Consider the following 23,860-nt stretch of genomic DNA (forward strand, 5'->3'; position numbering starts at 1 on the left):
TCCTCAGGCACAGCACAGCCAGCTGCAAGGACTCTGGCCTGTGGCATAGGCTCTAAGGCAAGGATGGGGAACGTGGTGGAGTGAGGGCAGTACTTCTCCTCACCTTCATCTCCACTAACCCCTAAGCATTCCAGAAGACTGTCCTGAGAGCTCTGGTCTAGCCCAGGCAATATAATCTGACAGGCAGATATGGCGACTGGAGGTGCGGGGGTGGGTATCTGTTCAGCTCCCCTGACACAGTCCCTATCACCTTAGGGGAAGACAGCCACAAGCCCCCAGGACTCAGGACAGCCCCGGGTTCCACTCTGGCCACTACCAGGCCTCAAGCCACAAGACTCTCCCACAAGCCTCTGCTAAGGTAGGCCAGGGAACTTAGATGGGGACCACAGGCACGTGCCACCCCACCACCCTGCCCTGGAGCCAGGAGCCAGAGGTCAGGCTAGACCCCCTGCTGCTCCAGTCCCTGTTAGACCCTCCTCATTCCGCTCCCTCAGCAAACTAAGGTCAGGTCACCTCCAAAGGAGTGGATAAGAAAAGGAGTATGAAAACCCCAGCCATGTAAACAACCCCTGCCAGCCTGCCCACCACAGACTTGGTCTCTGTGAAGGAGAGGAGCAAGGAGGATCTGTATCAACAAGGCCCAAGTCGGAGCAGGCAGCTAGGATGGAAGGACAGACCTCCTCCCCCAAGTACCTATCCTGGTCTTAACAATTGGTGAAAAGCTCCTTGCCTTCACTCCTGTCCCTTAAGTGAAAGACATTGGGCTCTTCATGATACCCCTCAACTTCAGAGATGGTGGAGGGACTTGGGACCAGGCTGTGGCCACCCAAATCCATTCCTTCCACAGCAGTGGGGGGTGGGAGTGAGAGTAAGTGGTGTTGCTTCTGTTTCAGCCTGGGCTCGGAGGCAGGGGAGTAGAGGGGCAGAAGGTGGGTGCTTTTAGAGAAGGGAAGCACCCGTTGGGCGTGTGGGTTTCTGTGTGTGTCTGAATCTGTCTGTCTGTTTGTGTGTGTGCTCTGGAACCACCCCCGCAGAAGAGCAGGGATGCTTCCTCGGGTGGAGGGTGCCCTGTTTGCCCATTTCCTCTCCTACTCAATGTTCCCTCCCAGGAGCCACTCCCATGGGCTCCTCTCCAGGCTGGGCCTGAGAGCACCAAGAACATTGAAGATGGGGCAGCCCAGCAGGCAACCCCAAGTGGAGCTTGCAATGCTTGTGTGCTTCTGGTCCCTTCACCTCTCTGGACACTTGGTAGAAATCAAGGCGCTTAGACCAGGGAACAGACCAGATATCAGGTCAGGCCCTCCCAGATTCCAAAGCATAGTGCTTTGTAACATTGTGCCCAGAGAGGGATGCTGGGTAGGGTCTTGGGCCCCGACACTATGAAGAGTGGCTTAGCCAGGTGATGATGAAGAATGAGGTAGGGAAGACACCAGCCATTGGGGTGTGCCCAGAGCTGAAAAGGACAGGGAGAGAGTGGTCCAGCAGGCACGGGCCTGCTGGCGTGGGTCGCAGCACCCATCACTGACCCGTGAGAACCCGACTGCCCCTGCCAGCTCTGGCACTGACCCCTCCCTGCCGCCCCGCCCTAGCACCCCGGGGGGCACCCCGCCTCATCCTGGCCTGGTCCGGCCCCTCCCGCCCTTTGCTCCAGTTCCCGGGCTTGGCACCTATAGTGGGGGTGCTGCCCGCCTGCCAGGCTCCGGGCCGGGCCCACGGGAGGGTGGGGCGGCTGGGAAGCTGGCACACTGCCCCAGGGGAGCCTCTCTCGGCAGGCGCCCGGGTGCCGCGGGGGGGAGGGGGGAACAAAGGGCTCATTCTCCCCGTGCGCAGCCGGTGGCATCGCCGGGGCGTTGGCGGAAGCCCCCGGGGCTCAGAAGGGGGCAGGCCCAGGCGGGGCCGCCGAATCACGGGCTCCTGTTTCCCGCAGGGTGCTGGAGGAGGAAACCGGCGGAGCAGCTTCCCCACTCTCAGTTGCGCGTCTGGCGATGGCGATCAGAGGTCCTGCTGCGCTCTCCGCTGCGCTCTCCCTCCATTAGCCGCGCTACGCGGTGCTGCGCCCTCGCTGGTGCCTCGCTCCTGGCTCACAGGATCGGCCCCCCACTTCCAGGCACGACCCCCTTCCCCGGCCCCTCGGCCTTTCCCCCCACTCAGCCATCTCCGACCCGGGGCGCGCGTTCCCCCCGGCCCGGATCCTTCTCTCCCTCCGGGGACACCCGCTCCCTAGCCCCGGCTCGACCCTCCCCAAAGCGCAGCACGGAGTCTCGGCGTCCCATGGCGCAACCCACAGCCTTGGCCCAGAAGCTGGTGCGGCCCATCCGCGCCGTGTGCCGCATCCTGCAAATTCCGGAGTCCGACCCCTCCAACCTGCGGCCCTAGAGCGCCCCCGACGCCCGGGGGGAAAGAGAGCGCGAGAGCGCTGAGCAGAAAGCGGGAGAACGCCCCGAAGCCGGCCCATGGGGAGCGAGTACCCAGCACCGGCTAGCACGACCGCCGCCCACACCGCGCCCGGCCTGTGAAGCCCAGGTAAGCGCCAAGAGGGAGCGCGTTCTGGGCTAATTGTAATGGGGGAGTTTATGAGCTGATCCCAAGGTGCAGGCAGGGAGTGAAGTGCCGGTGTCACTCTGAACTGAACCTTACATCTTAACATGGAAAAGTTAGGATGCCCAACTAAGGGGGCTGGACTGAATGCAAGCTGCAGCTCCAAAAATTCTTGGCGCCTCCGCCAAGGCTCACGTACATCCATCCCTCTTGGAGTTTCCTCTGTCCGGCCATGGGGACTACTTCAGGAGACTACAGCTGATCTGGTGCCACCTGTCATCCTGGTCCCTAGCAAGCGTGTTCAATTTTCCCTCGCTTGCGTCTCTCTGGGGCCCAGCCTGCTTTCCCCGCCTCCTTCCCTCCCCCCTCCGGGCTTCAGTTAGCAGCGGTGCCCTGGCACTGCCGTCGGGCTTGGGCAGCTCGACCCACCCTAGTCTGAAACCTCTTAATCCCTTCTCACATGCTGACTCCCATTGGGAGCAGAGATCCTAGCCCCCAGTAGTTGTCCCGGTACTCTTTGAAGATGCCAAGAAACTAGAGCCCATGAAGGGCAGATTCAGACAGCCCAGGGGTAGGGAGACACCAGCCAGCAGCCCTGGCTAGCTGCCCTGCCCAGTGACTCGAGCCTGTCGGGTCTGAACATCCCAGTCTTGCAAGCCTAGTGGGGGCTGAAGATGGGAGCGGGCAAGCAGCACCCCAAAAACCACAGACTGGCGTTTAGAAAGAATCCTCTGAGTTCCTCTTTTACATCCGGGTACACTGAAACCCAGAGGAGAAAATGACCTGCTGGACATCCGAATAGCAGGTGACACAGTCAGGGCCAGGATCCAGTCAGTCTCCCTGTCCTCGCAGCTGAGTGTCTTCTACTGAGCTAACCTTTTGCAGTCTTGCTTTCTATCAGTTTCCAAGACTTGTAACTAGATTCCTAGCTCCACATGGGCAGAGCCTTTCACCCTGGAAGTGACACCCTTCTATTGAATTTGGACACCCCCCCCCCACACACACACACACATTCAGATAGGGGCCAGAATTTAGGAAAAGGTATCAACTTCCGGCCATGAAGCAGAATCCTTTTGGCCACCTGTGGAAGGCTGCTTTGTGCCCTGCTGTGGCCTGACACTTGCTTTACTGGTTTGAGCCACTTTGGTATTCCCAGGGTGGTGCCCATGGTTGAGATACATGGGCCATTTGCCTAAGGGGCTCATGCTTTGTCCTTACCCTCCAGGACCCCCCTCCCCGGGAGAGGCCCATGAGGGCAGGAGAGTGATGGAGAGTATGCCCAGCTTCCTGAAGGACACCCCAGCCTGGGAGAAGACAGCCCCTGTGAACGGCATTGTGGGACAGGAGCCTGGTACCTCACCACAGGATGGCTTGCGCCATGGGGCACTGTGCCTAGGAGAACCTGCTCCCTTTTGGAGGGGTGTTCTGAGCACCCCAGACTCCTGGCTCCCTCCTGGCTTCCTCCAAGGCCCCAAGGACACACTCTCACTGGTGGAGGGTGAGGGTCCTCGGAACGGGGAGAGGAAGGGCAGCTGGCTAGGCGGCAAGGAAGGACTGCGCTGGAAGGAAGCGATGCTGGCCCATCCACTGGCCTTTTGTGGGCCGGCATGCCCACCTCGCTATGGGCCCCTGATACCTGAGCATAGTGGTGGCCATCCCAAGAGTGACCCTGTGGCCTTCCGGCCCTTGCACTGCCCTTTCCTGCTGGAGACCAAGATTCTAGAGCGAGCTCCCTTCTGGGTTCCTACCTGCTTGCCTCCCTACCTGATGTCCAGCCTGCCCCCAGAGCGTCCATATGACTGGCCTTTGGCCCCAAACCCATGGGTATACTCTGGGAGCCAGCCAAAAGTGCCCTCTGCCTTTGGCTTAGGCAGCAAGGTGAGTGACGAAATACAGTGGGTGCATGGGGTTCAATTGTCCCTAGCCCTGAAGACAACCAAACACTGGGCAGCTCTGTCTCCGTGCCTCTTCCCTGCCCTGCCCTTGGGCCTCTGCAACCACTGACTCACCCATAGTTCACCCAGGATCAGGCCTTAGAAACTCTGCCCGTGAAATGTGTGGCCTTATCATGAGGGGCCAGGCATGAGTGAGATGTGTCGTCCTCGTGGTCTGTTTCTGGGGCTCCTTCCTGACAGGCCACCTCACATGCCTAGAACCAGGTTTTTAAATGGTTGGAAGTCAAAGATGGGCATGAGAGTGCATGCCTGTAACCTCAGTACCCAGGAGACTGAGGCAGGATTGTGAGGTCCGTGCTAGTCTCTCTCCAAAAGCAAAACAGGCAAAAGGACACGAGGGTCAAAGCACAGAATTCTCTAGGAGGTCCTGAGGTCCTTTGGTCATGCCAAGTGTTAGCCATTCAGCCTCTGGAAAGCTTGGGAGAAGATTTGGGGGAGGGGATAGTGGGTGGTACCACTTACAGTCTAATTCACTAGTGACTATTGTCAGTCCTGTTTGCTCTTTTAAGTGTAGAGAACCTACACTAGCTTAATCCTTTCTCCTCTTTTAGGGCTTTTACCACAAGGATCCGAACATCCTCAGGCCAGCAAAGGAGCCCTTGGCAGAGTCTGGGATGTTGGGCTTAGCCCCTGGTGGGCATCTCCAGCAAGCCTGTGAATCAGAAGGCCCCTCACTTCACCAGAGGGATGGGGAGACAGGAGCTGGCAGGCAGCAGAATCTTTGCCCAGTTTTCTTGGGGTACCCAGACACTGTTCCTCGGGCCCCCTGGCCTTCTTGTCCCCCAGGCCTGGTTCACAGTCTTGGCAACATTTGGGCTGGGCCAGGAAGTAATAGCCTTGGGTACCAACTAGGACCACCAGCCACACCAAGGTGCCCATCTCCTGGGCCTCCTACCCCTCCAGGGGGCTGTTGCTCATCCCATCTACCTGCCAGAGAGGGGGATCTTGGCCCTTGTAGGAAATGCCAGGATAGCCCAGAGGGAGGTAGCAGTGGGCCAGGGGAATCCAGTGAAGAAAGGAACAAAGCTGATTCCAGGGCCTGTCCCCCAAGCCATCACACCAAGCTGAAAAAGACCTGGCTCACACGCCACTCGGAACAGTTTGAGTGCCCAGGTGGCTGTTCAGGGAAGGAAGAGAGCCCAGCCACTGGGCTCCGGGCACTCAAGAGGGCAGGCAGTCCAGAGGTCCAAGGAGCATCAAGGGGCCCAGCTCCCAAACGCCCATCCCACCCTTTCCCAGGCACTGGGAGGCAGGGGGCCAGGGCTTGGCAGGAGACACCGGAGACAATCATAGGAAGCAAGGCGGAGGCAGAGCAACAAGAGGAACAGAGAGGTAAGGGGGTGATGGGCTGCAGGGGCCCTGTTGAAATGCAGCAGGGCTGGGTCTTTATAAGGGAGTCCGTAGGCCTCTGCAATGGGTCATACTAAGATGGTGGAAGGTTTTATTCCTGAAGCAACACAGTTTTCTGGCTCTTAGTGTTGGCTACCACAGCCTTCTAGCCAGGGGCTTCCATCTCTGCCTGCCTCTTGGTGAGTTATAGGCAAGGCGACGCCACGGTCCAGAGCAGGGGTTCTGGAGACATAGCTGCTTCCTGGCATGCTAATCAGTACTTGTGACCTGGAGAACATGACTTCACCTCTGAGAACCTCAGCTCCCTCATCTATACAGTGGGAACAAAGGTGCTTCCTACCTTATGAAGACAACAGGAAGGACCAAATGGCTCATGGGGACGCTGAAGAACTCATGGCACTTAGCAAACAATAAGTGTCCAATGCCACGGTGATTTGTGCCACAGATCCTAGTTTAGGCATTACCTCTCCTGAAGGACCACTGGCAGCATCTTTTGGCCAGCTGAATCATAGAGACTCAATTTGGACTTTGCAGCAGGACAGCCTTTTGGGTACATCGTGGACTCTTCTGCTACACTGTGTCTGTCACGGAGGGTTCCAGCAATCCTGGAGCCAGACTGGTTTCTGCAGGATCACCTTATTCTCAGCCTCTTGGGCTGCTGGACCCAGGTCTCTGTGACCTGGCCCCTAAAGCCCCTGCACCTGGTGTGGGTCTGTCTGTACCCTTTTGTGCCTCAGTCTGGACTGGGAAGTTGTTGGCCCCTCTGCTGTCTTGGGTTACAGCACCTGTGTTCTGTGTCGAAACTGACCTTCTCCCTTTCTGGAGCCCTCCGACTGCCCATCCGTCCACGTTGGAATCATCTCACAGTGTCACATAGCCACTTAGCCTTTAGCTGACCTACCCAAAGTCTATACTGGCTGGATTCTGCACGTGTACAAGGACCATTGCTCAGGCTTCCTAGAGACTTGGGCTGAACATGCTAAACAACCCCTGAGCCTCCATTCCTACCAGGGACATCTCCAGCTACTGCTCAGCTTTGTGTGTGAAATATACTGGACTGATCCTCTTTCGGGTTCTGAATTGGTCCTCACAAGCCTGGGGTCCAGGGGCTGAATTGGCTGCATGTGGACAAGGGTGGGTGTTAATTCAGGGCTTTGACTAGCATAAGCCCCAGAAACCAGACTCCCTAAGCAACTGTATTGTCTCCCCAGGGCCCCGAGATGGCAGGATTAGGCTCCAGGAGTCCAGACTTGTGGATACATCCTGCCAGCATCACTTAGCAGGTGTCACCCAGTGCCAAAGCTGTGTCCAGGCAGCTGGAGAGGTAGGGGTACTGACCGGCCACTCCCAGAAATCACGTAGGTGAGTGTTGTGTCTGACAGTCAGAGCCAGCAGCACTCCATCCCCACCCAGGGGCTCCCTCCTCAAGCTTCATCCATTTCCAGGTCACCCCTGGAGGAGAAGCAGTTGGAGGAGGAGGATTCCTCTGCCACTTCCGAAGAAGGAGGAGGAGGGCCTGGCCCAGAAGCTTCACTCAACAAGGGCCTGGCCAAGCACCTGCTGAGTGGTTTGGGGGACCGACTCTGCCGCCTGCTGCGGAAGGAGCGGGAGGCCCTTGCCTGGGCACAGCGAGAAGGTGAGCCAATTTCCCTTGTGGGCCTGCTCCTGCATGTCCCTCCCAACCCACGTTTACCAGTGCTTTGGGGTTCCCAGGCCTACTCAGGAGAGCTCCGTCCTTCTTTGTTCCTAGCTATCCCTAGCACGGACTCTTGGTCAATCCTGAGGTTTCTGGCCTCCTGGGGAGTCTAAAGACTTGGTCCAGTCTAGTTCTCTAAGAACAACTGGGCTTATGGAGGAAACAGCCAGTGCAAGTGTCTCAAGAGCCTGGGAGGTGAGGCGACTCCAGAGAGGTTAAGGGCAAGGAAGGTCTCTAGAGTGGTGAGGCTCATGGGCCTCAGAAGTTGATGGGATTCAGGCTGAGGGTCAAGGACCTTCCGCTGGGTCCTCAGATCCTGGCCACCCCTCTGCAGCCCTTTCTAGCAATGGTGTGAACTTCGTGAAACACAGCCCTGGTCCCACATGTCACTCCTTTCATGGAGATAACCAGTGTCACCATCCCACTCCAGAGAGGGAAGCCCCTAGTTTGTTGAGCCATGAGCCAGCCACTCCCAGCCTGGATTCCTGACACACATCACCATCCTTCCCTTCCCGGATCATCAAGCTTGACTGCCCCCTGGGGCCTTGGCACTAGCTATTTCTTCAGTCTGGAATACCCTGGCCATCCCTTCCCATCTGATGGATAAGAGCTTACTCATCCTTTGGGGCCACTTGTAAAGTTCCTGGCCACGTCACCTTCATCTTCCCATGGTCTTTTCAGCCAGGAGCACCACAGTCATCCTTGTGTCTGTGAGTTGTTTTCCTGAGTGGGAATGAGCTCTGGGAGGGCCATACCTATTCCTGAGAAACTGAGTCGTTTGTGCCTACTTGGGACATGATTGGGTGTCCTGGGTGTGTGCAACCATGGTCAACCATGAACTTTGGCTCTTAAAAACAACAACAACAACAAAACCCCACTCCTTTGGGTAAGGGTAGGGGTGGCCTCTTAGGGTTTCCTTTTCTAATCTACTAAGTCCCCTGGACTTAAAGGAAAGGCCATCTGAGTAGCTGCTTAGCCTTTCCATTTTTGGTAGCAGTGGGGCTTGAGGCTGGGGAGGTGAATGGGAAAATGTGCTGGAAGTGGTAGGGACTCAGTTTCTCAGGAATAGGTATGGCCCTCCCAGAGCTCATTCCCACTCAGGAAAACAACCCACAGACACAGGATGACTATGGTGCTCCTGGCTGAAAAGACCATGGGAAGATGAAGGTGACGTGGCCAGGAACTTCACATACAGGCACACTGGGGAAATCCGCTGGGCAAGGCTAGGGGGTGGGGCTGGCCGAGGCCACTGAGGCCACTGCTGCCCTAGGAGTGCATGTCCCTAAGAGGGTGGCTACTGCCAGACAAGACTTGAGTGAAGTATGAGGAATGGCCAAGGAGCCCAGCTCCTTTCTCCCAGTGGTTCTGGGTAGACATTGCTCCCTGCCTCCCCTATGCTCAGAGGTTCTCACCCTTCCTAATGCCCCTTAATACAACATCTCATGTTGGGGTGACCCCCAATCAAAACATTATTTTTGTTGCTACTTCATAACTGTAATTTTGCTGCTGTTATACATTGTAATGTAAATATCTGACATCCAGGATAGCTAATACGTAACTCTTGTGAAAGGGTCGTTTGACCCTCAAAGGGGTTGTAACCCACAGGTTGAGAACCCTGCTATGTGCGATCTCCCCAAGGGGGCTGTGTGCTTGAGCCCTCTGACCCTGTTCTGTTCTGTGGTCAACAGGCCAGGGGCCAGCCATGACAGAGGACAGCCCAGGCATTCCACATTGCTGCAGTCGATGCCACCACGGACTCTTCAACACCCACTGGAGATGTTCCCACTGTAGCCACCGGCTGTGTGTAGCCTGTGGTCGCATAGCCGGTGCTGGAAAGAACAGGGAGAAAACAGGTGAGGAAAAACAGATCTGCCTTGTTAGATTCCTATAATTTTGTATATACGAGTGAGTTTTGTCTGCGTGTGTGTGTGTGTGGGCACCACATATGTGCCTGCTGCCACATATGTGGAAAGTAGAAGAGGGGGGTCAGAGCCTCTGGAACCAGAGTGACAGACAGCTATAAACTGCCATGTGTATGCTAGGAACTAAACCTGGACCCTCAACAGCAAGTGCTCTTAACCACTGAGCCAACTCTTCATTTCCCTTCGTACCCATTCTTTAAAGAAGTCACCTGGGAACTGGGGATATGAATTTGGTTAGTAAAGTGATGACCAAGCAAACAGGAGGACCTACGTTCCGGTCCCTAGCACCTGTGTTAAATCTGGCCATGGTGGCCCACTTGGGGATCAGAGACCTGCAGGTTCCTGGAACTCAATGATCAGCCAGCCCGGCTGAATTAATGAACTCCAGGTTCAGTAAGAGATCTAGCCTCAAAAGATAAGGCAGACATGTCCACACATGCACGTGCACGCATGCCCTCGGATGCAAACACACACAGAAGTCAGGTGCCTTCTTCACACTTCTCACTTTGATAAGCTTCTACATTAACATCGTGAAATGGGTGTGATTGTCTCCATTATCAAGATAAGGATAACTCAGAGTTGATCAATGATCTGTTCAAGGTCCCAAAACAAGTCAATGTTATAGCTGAGGTACTAGTCTCAGGTCCTCTAATTCAGTCCGATCCTTCTCAAGGTTTTCAGCTTCCACTTCCCTGGCTCGACTTAAACATTGCTAAAAAGAGTTCTAGAATCAGGTACATTTTTTTTTTAATATCACCACCCTGGAATCTTCCGTGAAAAAAAAAATTGATTGATTATTTATTGACTGATTGATTGCTCTATCTAGTTATGTGTGTGTGTGTGTGTGTGTGTGTGTGTGTGTGTGTGTGTGTGTGTGTGTGTAGCGTGCACACATATATGCACGCACTCTCCACAGCAAGCATGTATGACGGTCAGATTTGGAAATCAGTTTTCTCCTCCCACCATATGAATGCTGGGACTCAAACTCAGGACCTTAGGCTTGGTGGCAAGCTCCTCTACCTGCTAAGCCGTCTCATTGCCCACCCACCCCCACCCCCCCACTTTAGGATCTTGCAAAGCAGTTCAGCATAGGAGAACCTCTGCGTTCCAAAAACAAGAATTCTACGGTTGTTACATGCGCACAAGTTTCCCAGCAAAGTGCTTGTTTTGTGGCTTGCTGAGCTCTGGATTTAAATACCATGTACTTGGCCTTCTTCCTTGACCTTAACCTGTGGTTACCTTGCTTTCTGGGCCTGCAGCTCCTCTCTCTTCCTTCCCCACAGGTTCTCAGGAACAGCACACAGATGACTGCGCCCAGGAGGCTGGGCATGCTGCCTGTTCCCTGATCCTGACCCAGTTTGTCTCCAGCCAGGGTGAGCCATTGTGAAGGGGTGGGGCATGCAGTGGGTGGATCCCGGAGGGAGACAGTCGAACATTCTTGTTGTTCCTGACCCTGGTGACATGGCTGTCTGGTTGGTGAGGCCAGACTGCTCCATCTCCATCTCTCTTCTACACACCCAGCGCTGGCAGAACTGAGCACTGTGATGCACCAAGTCTGGGCCAAGTTTGACATTCGGGGGCACTGTTTCTGCCAGGTTGATGCCCGTGTGTGGGCCCCCGGGGATGGGGGTCAGCAGGTAAGCATCAGGGCGCTGTCTGAGGGACAAGCACCAGTCAGTGGGCCCCTGTATTGAACAGTGTGCATGCAGATAACTGACCTTTGTGGGGAGGAACCTTTCTCTGTGGGTGGGGATGAAGAGGCACACAGAAGTTGACAGAAAAAGCCATTCCCACCCTCCCAGGACGCAGCCTCCTGACACTGACTCCAGCCTGGGCCTTTCCCTCCATTCCCTACCACAAGTCCTCTCTCCCTGCCTCACTTAGCCTTTTAGGTTAGCTCTTGTCACTTTACTTTTCTGTTGCCAACCCAACCACTGGTCCTTTCTGTTCAATGTCAGCTTTCTCCGTATCTCAGGCACCTGGCAGGCACTTAACATGCACTGTGAAAATTTTTTTAAATGAACTTTGTGATTCTATGACAAAAGTACACTTAAGAGTTGATTATGTTTATTTAAATGTTTAACGTTTATTTATTAATTCTGTATTTATGGGGGAGGAGCATAGCACATGCCACTGCCGACATTTGGAGGTCACATGACAAATTGTGAGAGTTGGTTCTTACCTCCCCAGCGTGTGGGTTCCAGGGATTGAACTTGAGTTCTCAGGCCTGGCAGCTGCTCTCGTCTACCAAACCATCTTGCTGACTCTTTTAAGAGTGTCTCGTGGGCGGGGCAGGATGGCACATGTCTTGAGAGGTAGAGGCAGGAGATATGGGAGCTTGAGATCAGCCTAGTCAACACAGGGAAATTATCTCATAAAAACCAAGAGTCTGGATGCAGTTCAGTGCCAGAAATGTTTCCCAGGCATGCGGAAGGCTCTGAGGTCCGTCCTCAGCAAGGAAACACAAAAGGTACATTTTATTGACCTGTAGGAGTTTGTTTAAAGATAAGGTCTTGCTAGATAGCCCAGGTCAACTGAAAATTGTAGTCTGTCTGCTTTGGTCTCCAGAATACAAGGGCCATAGATGTAGGCCACTAGACCTGGCTGAAAAGTACATTTTATATACTTTTATATTTATAAATATATTTACATAGTTATATACCAAACACTGCCACACATCCATGTATAAAATTCAGAAAATGTAGACATTTTCTGAAGTATAATTAAAATACTAGTGAGCTCCTATGTTACCATTGGCATTTTGACTTTCCCCAATTATTTCTCTACATATCTTATTACTTATTGTGTCTGTGCCTGTTTTAACATACTGGTTAGACCAGGCCCTGTGGAAAAGTCTATGAGAAGTTTTTTTTTTTCCCTCTCTCCCTCTCCTTCCCTGCTCCCTCTGTTTTTCCAAACATTTCACTCTCTGGCAAACAACTTCAGGACTTATAAGAACACACTGTTAGAGCTAGAGAGATGGCTCAGTGGTTAAGATCACTGACTGCTCTTCCAGAGAACTTGGGTTCAATTCCCAGCACCCAGATGGTGACTCACAACTGTCTATAGCTCCAGTCCCAGGAGATCTGACCCCCTCACACAGACATACATGCAGGCAAAACACCAATGCACATAAAATGAAAAAAATTTTAAAAAGGAACACATTGTTAACTCTTGAACATTGACTTCAGTCCTGTCTGCCATTTTTACAAACCTCTGCTTGGATTTGGGGGGTGGTGGTGCCTGGGTTTAACAGAAGGAACCAACAGAGAAAACTCCCCCAACTCCACAACCTTCCTGCAATGGAGATTCCAATCGGACCAAGGACATCAAAGAAGGTGAGTGGCTGACTCCCCATGCCCCTAGGCCTGGGAACGCAGGGAGTAGGTGGGGAATAAAGGTCTCCAGGAGAAACTTGGTATTGCTTTGGCGATCAACTCCCCTTCCCTGCAACGCACAGAACAAGAATGGCCATCCCTCTCCTCAAGACAGGTGTCCCAACTCCTCCATCGAGATTCTCCTGTTTACGATGCATTCATTCATTCCTGCCTTACTCCCTTGAGACAGGGTCTCTCTGAACCTGAAGCTGTATTAGTGGCCAGCAAACCTCAGCCAGCAGTGTCCCTAGCTCCACGCCACCTCTTCCCCAACCCAAGAGCTGAGGTGGCAAGCAAAACAATAACATTTTATTTGTTTGTTGTTTGGGTTTTTTTTGTTTTTGTTTTTTTTGTGAGTGTTGGGGATTTGAACTTAGATCCTGACATTTCTTACTTACACAGAAATTCTGTGTGCTTGCCTGCTGAGCTGTCTCACAGTTCAAGACTCCCATTTGGAGCCACTCTTCTCAGAGACGCTGCAACTTCCTTTAGGAAAGCAGAGATGGGGCGACACCCAGACATAGTACAGTAAAGTTGAGGTGCTATTGAAGTAAAGACTAAAGGCCAAGCAGAAAGCCACTCACTCACTATTTTCTTCTTCAACAGAGACCCCAGACTCCACTGAGAGCCCAGCAGAGGATGGTGCTGGCCGGTCACCCCTTCCTTGTCCCTCTCTCTGTGAGCTGCTAGCCTCTACTGCTGTCAAACTCTGCCTGGGGCATGACCGGATTCACATGGCCTTTGCTCCGGTCACCCCAGCTCTGCCCAGTGTGAGCAAGGGCTCAGAGGGAGGGCCAAGAACCTGAGGACCAGAGGCTGGGTGGCCATCCTTAATTGGCTGAATTGGTCCTGACCTTTCTTGCTCCTCCATCCCTGCCTCCCCACAGGATGACCGCATTACCAACATCCTGGACAGCATTATTGCGCAGGTAGTAGAACGGAAGATCCAAGAGAAAGCCCTGGGGCCAGGCCTGCGAGCAGGGTCAGGCTTACGCAAGGGCCTGAGCCTTCCATTGTCACCAGTGCGAACCCGGCTGTCTCCTCCTGGAGCTTTGCTGTGGCTGCAGGAGCCCAGGCCTAAGCATGGCTTCCATCTCTTCCAGGAACACTGGCGGCAGGGCCAGGTAAGCTGGCCTACCTCTCCCTTCCCAACACTATGGCTTCCCCTGCTTCACAGGGTCCTAGTCCCCAAGCTTAGAGGGTCCTCCTGGTGTTCAGAGGGAGCAAGCAAAGGCTGGTCTTTCCTCAATCCCTTCCCCCCACATGTTCTGGAGATGTTACAACATGCCCCAGCCTGGCCACTATGGGCTCCCCAACAATTCTTTTCTCTTCTTTTCTTTTTCTTCCTTCTCTGCAGCCCGTGTTAGTGTCAGGCATCCAGAAGACATTGAGACTTAGCCTGTGGGGAATGGAAGCCCTTGGGACACTTGGTGGCCAGGTGCAGACACTGACTGCCCTTGGGCCTCCCCAGCCCACAAACCTGGACAGCACAGCATTCTGGGAGGGATTCTCTCATCCTGAGAGTAAGTATTCCTGACATAGGATAGAGGGAGCTGGGAGCCTAACCCCGAGGCTTCATGTATCAAGGGGCCCCTAGAATAGCCCTGGAGGCAGATGGGTTCAGGGGAGAAACTAAACTTAGGGATGGGGTGCCACAGGGACAAGAAAGAGGCTCTGGGCCAAGAGGCTCTACCTTGGGTCAATGACATCTGTCTTTTCCCCTTAGCACGTCCAAAGTTAGATGAGGGCTCTGTCCTCCTGCTACACCGAACCCTGGGGGATAAGGACGCTAGCAGGTATGTACAGTACCAAAGACCAGCCCTATCTCTCAGTCACCAACAGTCCTCTCCTCCCCAGCCCTCACCCTTGATGTCCAGGCCCTCTAAAGGAACTAGGAATGGAAGTCTAGCTAGATCAGGGGATGGAGGGTCTGTCTGTCTTAGAGTGAGTGGTAGAAATTCCTAGGGAGTGGATTTGGCCCTCTGGACGGTACCCCAGCCGTGGGAAGCTCTGATGGGTCTCAGGGGCCCGAGTTGGACTTGTCATGCATGATCCCCCCCTGCCAACCCCTGTCCCCAGGGTGCAGAACCTTGCCTCCAGCCTTCCACTCCCAGAATACTGTGCCCACCAAGGGAAACTCAACCTAGCGTCCTACCTCCCCCTGGGCCTCACACTGCATCCACTGGAGCCCCAGCTCTGGGCGGCCTATGGTGAGTGCCTTTCCACTCCTGTCCACCCCACACCTCTGCCTCACCTACCATCTTAGGACACATGCGCCTCTGTGCCTAGGTTTGGGAGCCGAGAATACATTTCTTATTTAACTTCCAAATGTTCTTCCTTTACCTACACATAGGTGTGAACTCACACCGTGGACACCTGGGGACCAAGAATCTATGCGTGGAGGTGTCTGACCTAATCAGTATCCTGGTGCACGCCGAGGCCCAGCTGCCTCCCTGGTATCGAGCACAGAAAGGTGGGTCCTTGGCCAGTCAAGCAGTCGCTGATGTCTGCCTCTGCCTACCCTGGGCTCACCTGAGCCATTTTTCTCCTGCAGATTTCCTCTCAGGCCTGGATGGGGAAGGACTCTGGTCTCCAGGGAGCCAGACCAGCACTGTGTGGCATGTGTTCCGGGCCCAGGATGCCCAGCGCATCCGTCGCTTTCTCCAGATGGTGAGGAGGGAGGGAACCCAGAGCCTATTCTTGTCCCTGCCCATTGCTGTGTGTGCTCCCGCCTCCTGTGATGTCCCTGTATGTGCTCCCACCTCCTGTGATGTCGCTGTGCATGCTCCCACCTCCTGTGATGTCCCTGTGCGTGCTCCCACCTCCTGTGATGTTGAAGTGTGTGCTCCCACCTCCTGTGATGTTGCAGTGTGTGCTCCCACCTCCTGTGATGTTGCAGTGTGTGCTCCCACCTCCTGTGATGTCCCTGTGTGTGCTCCCACCTCCTGTGATGTCCCTGTGTGTGCTCCCACCTCCTGTGATGTCCCTGTGTGTGCTCCCACCTCCTGTGATGTCCCTGTGTGTGCTCCCACCTCCTGTGATGTCCCTGTGTGTGCTCCCACCTCCTGTGATGTCCCTGTGTGTGCTCCCACCTCCTGTGATGTTGCAGTGTGTGCTCCCACCTCCTGTGATGTCCCTGTGTGTGCTCCCACCTCCTGTGATGTCCCTGTGTGTGCTCCCACCTCCTGTGATGTCCCTGTGTGTGCTCCCACCTCCTGTGATGTCCCTGTGTGTGCTCCCACCTCCTGTGATGTCCCTGTGTGTGCTCCCACCTCCTGTGATGTCCCTGTGTGTGCTCCCACCTCCTGTGATGTCCCTGTGTGTGCTCCCACCTCCTGTGATGTTGCAGTGTGTGCTCCCACCTCCTGTGATGTCCCTGTGTGCTCCCACTTCCTGTGATGTCCCTGTGTGTGCTCCCACCTCCTGTGATGTTGCAGTGTGTGCTCCCACCTCCTGTGATGTCCCTGTGTGCTCCCACTTCCTGTGATGTCCCTGTGTGTGCTTCCACCTCCTGTGATGTCCCTGTGTGTGCTCCCACCTCCTGTGATGTCCCTGTGTGTGCTCCCACCTCCTGTGATGTTGCAGTGTGTGCTCCCACCTCCTGTGATGTCCCTGTGTGTGCTCCCATCTCCTGTGGTCCCGCTGCTTACCCTAATCCTGAAGTAAATTAGCTAGATCCAGGTGCAGAGGGAGCAGATTAGAAGTCTGATTCTCTGGTGGGGCTCAGAGAAGGAGAGTCTAGCAGGGGAGTCAGAGTCCAGTGATGAGGTGAGGCAATATCTGTAGGATGGGCATAGTGTTAAGGGTCTTGGTGCATTGTCTCAGTTAATGAGTGAGTACCCTTCTCTTCCTCACTTCTGAGCTGGCAAGGGCTAGGGGCAGTTACTTTCCCATGTTACAGATGAGAAAACTGGGGCTTAATGTTAACCCTGGGATCTGAGCTTACAATTATGTCAACTCTAGGTTCCTCCTGGGAACAGGAAGTTTCCCCTTCCTGGGCTCCAGGGCTAAAAGAAATAGCTGCTCCCTTTTTTAATAGTTCATACTGTGAGGAGAGACCTCTAAGGGAGGCACTAGCCATGAAGAGGGCTGATGGAGGAAGGTGGGGGCATATACCTACCAGGGTAGGTACCTAGTGGTAGAGATAGGGAGAGAAAAAGGCAGAAAACTCCGGAAGGACAGGGGAGATGGAAGGCCTAGGCTAATAAGGATTATAGCAGACAGGGTATAGTAGTACTGAGACTGAAGGATCAGGAGCTTAAAGTCAGCCGAAGCTATATAATGAGATCCTGTCTCAGAAATAAATGAGCCAGGCATGGTGGTTTATACCTATAATTCCAGCACTTGAGATGTAGAAACAGGAAGATCAGAAGTTCAGGCCATCCTCAGCCTACAAGGTTAGTTTGAGGCAAGCCTGGGCTACATAAGACCCCTGTCTGAAACTTCCCCTGACTACCACCACCACCAAAAACAAAACAAAACAAAACAACAACAACAACAACAACAAACTAAGCCAGGTGATGGTAGCACGCGCCTTGAATCCCAGCACTTAGGAGGCAGAGGCAGGTGGATTTCTGAGTTCGAGGCCAGCCTGGTCTACAAAGTGAGTTCCAGGACAGCCAGGGCTATACAGAGAAACCCTGTCTCCCCCTCAAAATACAATAATAATAATAATAATAATAATAATAATAATAATAATAATAATGATGATGATGATGATGATGATGATGATGATGATAATGATAATAATAATAATAATGGAAAGGTGGGTCTGGTGATTTCAAAGTCCAGCTGAGTCCCAGTTGTCCTAGAGAAAAGACTGTCACCCCTGCTAAGATAGACACAGACATGCAAGTGTCCATATGACTCTGTCCTCCATGTGCTGCTCACAGACACACACGTCTGCAGATACACACCCAAATGCTGTGACTCGCAGAGAGGAGCCTACAAGAACACCATCATCAACAGATGGCCTTGTCTGCTCTGGGTGTGGTTGGCTGTTGGCAGTCCCATATGACCCAGTGGGGTGACTCATGGGGAGGTCTGAGGGGTACTTTCTCACTGGGTGGCCTGTTACTGCTGTAGTCCCAGGATAGATTTGAATCTTTGGAACCAAGGAACCTTGGCATCGTCCTGGGACTCCTCTCGGGGATGTGGTTCACACGCCTCTCAACCCACCCAAACCCTGCCAGCACCCTCTCAATCCAGGGACAATGGCTGAGGTCCTAGCTGAAGGGAGTGGGTTTAGCTGGTGGCCAGTTGGAACATGGAGCTGGCACTCACTTCTGCAGGTGTTCCCTGGGCAGCTCTTCTGGACTTCACTTGTCCCTGCCTGTCACAGAGCTCTGACTCTGCCTGGGCTGGTTGACCGTCACCATAGCTGAGCCTGCTGCAGGGGCTTCAGCCTGTCCACCCACTGCAAGTCAGAACTTCTGTGTGGCCCTGCTTTTCCTGGATCCAGGATCGTCTCCCCCTCTTGCCCCCCTTTAACCCTCCAAAGGAGAAGCTCCTGTTTTCTCCCCAGTTTGGCTTACAATGCAGGCTGTTTACAAAAACTTAAGAACGCCTTGTGAAGACAGTTCTGAATGGGGCTTGTGCAGGACATCTTCCTGGGTTTTGGAGAAAGGGACACGGAGAGAACAAGGGGTCAGGCCAGGGTCACAGAAGCTATGAAAAGCACATCCCAGGGAAGGCAGGGATTTAGATCCCTCCTCCCACCCCCAGCTTGAGTGTCCCTTACTCTAAGCTCCTTCCAATCCAACCTGGACCTACCCCCATCCTGTCCTATCCCTTACCACCAACCCTCCTCTCTCCTACCTCTTCCTTCTTTTGCCTGCCCTTCAAGACAGCTTCAGCACCCTATTGAACCTGATCTTCCAAAGAGTCCACTCCCCTTCCTCTCTGAATGCTTGCCTTCATCCCCACTGACATTCATCTTCCTTTCTCTTCTTGAAGGTGTGCCCAGCTGGAGCAGGAACCTTGGAGCCTGGTGCCCCAGGCAGCTGCTACTTGGATGCAGGGTTGCGCCGACGGCTAAGAGAAGAGTGGGGTGTGAGCTGCTGGACCCTGCTGCAGGCTCCTGGGGAAGCGGTGCTGGTCCCGGCTGGGGCGCCCCATCAGGTGCTTACCTGGTGGGTGGGGGTTAACAAAAGATCAGAGTATCAGAAGTAGCAAGGAGTCCTGATCATACAGCATTCTCTACCTGATAGAAAGCTAGGCAGGGCAGGAAGCCATGGAGATAGAAAGCCAAGGGTCTTGAAGTCTTCAAAGCTATGTGGGACTCTCTCCAGCATCCCTCAGGTCTTGTTCTGGCCATGGCCTTTTGAATGTCTGGTTCTGTAACTAGGGTTGGTTACTGTTTTCTGAAAGTTGGATAAGGAAGTAGACTTAGTGATCAGAGGCATGGAGGGGGAATGTGGTTTGAGCCTCAACTCACCCTCTCTTGCCCTTGTTCCGCCCCCCTCCCTGCCCACCCCACGGCACAGGTGCAGGGCCTGGTGAGCACAATCAGTGTCACTCAGCACTTTCTGTCTCCTGAGACCTCTGCCCTCTCTGCTCAGCTCTACCACCAGGGAGCCAGCCTACCCCCTGACCACCGTATGCTTTATGCCCAGGTGAGTGTGGTACTGGCTTGAAGGCAGAGTGTGCTGCTGCCCTAGTCTCCTTGGGGCACAGCCGCAGTAGGCAGGACAGATCTGTCTGAGTGGAATGGGCTGCTAGCCTGTCAGTGCTAGATAAAGGTGTTCTTGAGAAGGGTAGGGAGTGAGGGTTGGTGCTGGAACGCGATTGAAAATTCTGTGTCATTTTTCTTTTTCCCAGATGGACCGGGCTGTGTTCCAAGCAGTAAAGGCGGCTGTGGGGGCGTTACAGGAAGCTAAATAGGGGATCCTGGTGCCTGGAGGGGTGGTGGGTAGGTAACCGAGTGTCCAGTCTGCATAATATCAACAGGGAATGAATGGTACTGGGGAACTTAGACGGTGTGGTCCGTTCTACAAATATCTCTTTGGGCACAAGCAGGGAACCTTGTTCCTCGTCCTGGCCCTGGCTCTAAAGGGAACAACTGTAATGCTTACAGCTGCCCCCCTCTCCATGGTATCAGGTTCATGCTAGGGGTATATGATCCCTTCTAACCCCTGCACTCCACCCCAGGGGATGAACATCCTTCCTTGGGGAAGCTTGGGATTGTTTTGGTTTAAGCAACACTTCCCCTTGCTGCTTTATCCTGTGTTGCCCCTGGCACCCCACCCTCACCCCAGCTCACACCAACATCCACACAAAGCCCTTCTGACTCTGTAGGTCTACTGGACCGGGAGCCACAGAATTCTTCCCTTATAGAAGAGCTGTGGAGTTGGGGAAGGGAGGGCCTCAGTTAATGGGCCAGACTGGCTGGAGGGAAGAACATGGGCAGAACCACTGGGCCCTGCTTCTGCCTCTCTCCTCTCTCTCCTTCCCGGTCTCTATTAAAATCGGTTGTCTGGTGACTGCTGCCAGCAGTAGTTGGCCTTACTCTGCCAGCCACGTGGGCTAGGGAAAGAAGGCGAATGCAGAAATCTGATCTGGAGCAGAAGCCAGTGGACAGGGTGAGCAGGGACTGGGGACCTAGTGGCAGAGACCTCAAATACCACTGCCAGATCTTTGGGAGGCCTGGACCCCTGGAGCTTCCTGGGACTGAAGATATTCTTGACTGACAGCGGAAAGTGGAGTTCTAAGGTGCAGCACTCAGATGGCCTCCCTGGGTGGCATCAACCTGTGGAGATTACGGAACCCCCTGCCTCTGTCCCACCTATCCTGTGTGCTCTGACCTGGAGAGACGTCCAGGATAGCCCTGGCTCATCCCAACTCCTCTTAGTGTCCAAGCCCCCAGGACAGAGCCTCACTGCCTCCGACAGCTGACCCCTCCCCCATGGCCCTTCTGGTGCCAACAGCTGACCCCTCCCCTCATGGTCCTTCTGGTGCCAACAGCTGACCCCTCCCCCCATGGCCCTTCTGGTACTGCTTTTGCCTTCCTACCTCTTCCTCTGTGTATCTCAACTGCACACGTGCGCCAGCTCTTGTTATACTTAACAGTTCCTGCTGTGGTTTGGGGATTTTTTTTAATTAAATAAAAGTTTTTATTATAAATAGAACATCTGTTCCGAGCATTTAAAAACAACAACAAAGACTCCTGAGATCGTCTCTCGCCCAACGCGAGCATGGCTAGGTCAGGTTGTTTTCCCTTCTAGCAGTCTCTTCTGGGGATCATGATTGCTTTCTTTCAAGGGTGTGTTATAGCTGGGTGTGATGGAACACACCTGTAACCCCAGTACCAAGGGAGATGAAGAAGCAAGAGGGTGACAAGTTCAAGGCCAGCCTTGGCTACATTGTGATTTTTGTTTTTTGGTTTGTTTTTTTTTTTTTTTTTTTTTTTTTTTTTTTTTTTTTTGACATCAGCTTGGGCTTCAAGAAATCCCATCTTAAAAGAAAGGGTTAGCCTGGCAGTGGTGGTGCACGCCTTTAATCCCAGCACTTGGGAGGCAGAGGCAGGTGGATTTCTGAATTCGAGGCCAGCCTGGTCTACAGAGTGAGTTCCAGGACAGCCAGGGCTATACAGAGAAACCCTGTCTCAAAAAACCAAAAATCATTAAAAAAAAAAAAAAAAGAAAGAAAGAAAAGAAAAGAAAAGAAAAAGAAAGGGCTAGGCTTTTTATTGAAGAGTTTAGTCATTTTCACTTTTATTTATGTATTTATTTATTTAGGATTGGGGGGGGCTCTAGAGAAGAGCCATGCCTTACTGTGCGTTTTTCTTGTCACTTAAACTGTCACATTTAATCCCTGACAAAATTTTGGAGCACAGACAGATGATCTATTTCCATTTTTATAGAAGAAACGGGCCGTTTGGTGCTGAGTAAGTCACCCGAGGTTACGCGGCCATTTTAATGACAGAATGGGATTTGAACCAAGTTTCCTGACTCAAGACACCGCATTGACATTCTCACTTTCCTGCTTTGTGGTGTTTAAAGACAGGCTTGTCTACATCTCCGTCCTCTTCTGGGAGATGACTCCAGCACCGAATGACATGTTCTTAACACTTGGCCTTCTATAGCCTTGTCCTCACGTCACCCTGAACCAATATAGAATGCTTCCCAGGAAAGATGGGACACTGAACATTTTTGTTTATTTGGGGCAGATGGCAGGGGTGCTCAGGGCCTCGGTGTTCCCTGGACACCCCCCCCTTTTCTACCGTCACAGCTCCCTCGGGGGTAGATTTGTCTGGCCCCTAAAAACAGCAGCCGGACCAGTGTTCACTTGTTCTAGGATTGGACCAAGAATAGAGCCAGTCCAAGCAGTGTCTGACCCTGTGGCTCGGGCCAGGGCCCTTGGCTGGCACCTTTCCCTGCAGAGGCCCTGGAGAGTCAGTGGCTCCCTCTCTTCTCTCTGACTCACCATGTCACCAGCTACAGAGCTGGAAGTGAGCTCTGGGGTGTATCTTCCTGCGTTGGCTGCTTTTTTTTTTTTTTTTTCCTTTTCCTTATAAAACTCTCCTACATTTTTCTCTTAAAATAATTGTAGATTTACATTCAAGTTACAAATATAGCACAGACCGTGGTGTGCTGGGCACATACCTTTAATCTTAGCCTCAGAGGTAGAGGCCAAGGCCAGACGGTTACATAGTGAGAGCCTGTCTCTAAAAAACAAACAAAAACAAAACAAATGTTAGCACATACAGCTTTCAGTTACCCTTGACCTCGTGCCCCCAGTGGGAATAACCATATTCAAACATAGTCTTTTCATCACTGTGGAACCTTAGCATCACAGCTAGAACCAAATAATCCCATCTAGGAAGCCACCACCTACTGGAATCTCACCAGTGTTCCCATTTTTTGTCCCCCTTTGTGTCCCAGGGTCTAGAAATGCCGGTGTCTCATCTACACTGTGGCTGTGACTCCTCCGAGTCAGCAGATGAGCTATTTGAACAGCCCATCCCCCTCCACTGCCCTTCTCACCTGTCTCTTAGTCAGGAGACAGGATCTGCTACATTGTAAAGGACTCCAGCATCCCAGACACCCTTGCTCATCCTGCCTGCCCAGCTCTGTCACCATGTCCCTGACTCTGCCTACCCCTTATCTCCCCTGCTCACAGGTTGTATACACGTGTGCATGAATGCACCCTAAGATGGCCTGCTCCCGTAGGTTCTGGGAAATCAGTACTGGTAGGACTACGCTTGTTTAAGGCTATCCACTCCAGGGGTGTCCTCTATCTCAGAGGAAAGAAGACATGCGTGGAGGTGGGCTATCCCAGCCTCCTTTCCTGTCTCATTATCCCCTTCCTGTCCAAGACTCACCCACCTGTCTCTGACCACTGCTCTTTATCCTAAGGCCTTGAGAAATCCAACCTTTTTGGTTGCCTCCCCAAGCACTCTGGGAAGGACTGTACCCCCTTCAGATGCCTTCTGTGTGTCCCCTTCACCCTTTACAAAGGGCTTTCGGTGTTCTATTGCTTCCATGTGCCTTATGACAAGGCAACGAGGCCTTCCGCAGCAGATGCGTGTTTTCCCCTTCCCCCATGATAATGGAACTGCGGTTGTGGCAGCCTTTGCTCTACCAGGCAGTTGGGCCGGCTGCTGTTTATCTTAGGACGCCTCTGCCACTCTCCCAGCCTGCCCAGACATGACCTCACCCTCTCCCAAATCATCCCTGGGAGAAAGAATGGAGTGTCTGACCAGTGCTGCCTCCACTTCACAGATGGGAAAACTGAGGCACTGAGAGAGCAAAAGGGGGGTAGGGGGAGAGGAGGGTAGGGGAAGAGAGAGGTGGAGAAGAGAGAGGAGGCCTTTAACAAGTGGCTCTGCACCCTGGGGCCTGATCTTGACCCTCTGCCGATGACTACAGTTAATTTAGAAATAGGAGGTCTTCAGTGGCCTCAAGTCAGAAGTGTCCAAGTGCCTGAAAATACTGTGGGCCACTAACAGTGCCCATCCAACCTCACGTAGATTTCCTCTTCAGGGAGTTTGCATCAGCATCGGGGAGAAGAAAGGCTGAGACC

General features: G+C 53.3%; 1 protein-coding gene across 2 annotated transcripts; it reads left to right on the forward strand.

The window, feature by feature from the left end:
* The first annotated feature begins 1,471 nt into the window (after positions 1–1,471).
* Positions 1,472–20,964, forward strand: Hr (lysine demethylase and nuclear receptor corepressor). Of its 2 annotated transcripts, NM_021877.3 has the most exons (20): positions 1,472–1,528; positions 1,928–2,523; positions 3,764–4,416; positions 5,045–5,825; positions 7,055–7,205; positions 7,289–7,479; positions 9,228–9,392; positions 10,745–10,834; positions 10,983–11,098; positions 12,718–12,799; positions 13,445–13,608; positions 13,726–13,962; positions 14,196–14,361; positions 14,565–14,634; positions 14,918–15,048; positions 15,192–15,311; positions 15,393–15,508; positions 18,794–18,958; positions 19,324–19,452; positions 19,658–20,964. In NM_021877.3, exons 3-20 carry the CDS (start codon positions 3,805–3,807, stop codon positions 19,718–19,720), a joined length of 3,549 nt encoding a protein of 1,182 aa, NP_068677.2. In that variant the 5' UTR covers positions 1,472–1,528; positions 1,928–2,523; positions 3,764–3,804; the 3' UTR covers positions 19,721–20,964. The 2 variants fall into 2 exon arrangements, with proteins under 2 accessions (NP_068677.2, NP_001366408.1); NM_001379479.1 differs by lacking the exon at positions 1,472–1,528 and having other exon boundaries at positions 1,650–2,523.
* The last annotated feature ends 2,896 nt before the right edge of the window (positions 20,965–23,860 follow it).

This window comes from Mus musculus, chromosome 14, assembly GCF_000001635.26.
Source record: "Mus musculus strain C57BL/6J chromosome 14, GRCm38.p6 C57BL/6J".
Classification (NCBI taxonomy): Eukaryota; Metazoa; Chordata; class Mammalia; order Rodentia; family Muridae; genus Mus; species Mus musculus.

Coding starts and splice junctions, on each gene's coding strand:
- Hr (NM_021877.3), top strand. CDS start 3,805: ATGGAGAGTATGCCCAGCTTCCTGAAGGACACCCCAGCCTGGGAGAAG. Junction 7,480..9,227: donor TGCCTGGGCACAGCGAGAAG/GTGAGCCAATTT, acceptor TGTGGTCAACAG/GCCAGGGGCCAGCCATGACA. Junction 15,049..15,191: donor CCAGCTCTGGGCGGCCTATG/GTGAGTGCCTTT, acceptor ACCTACACATAG/GTGTGAACTCACACCGTGGA.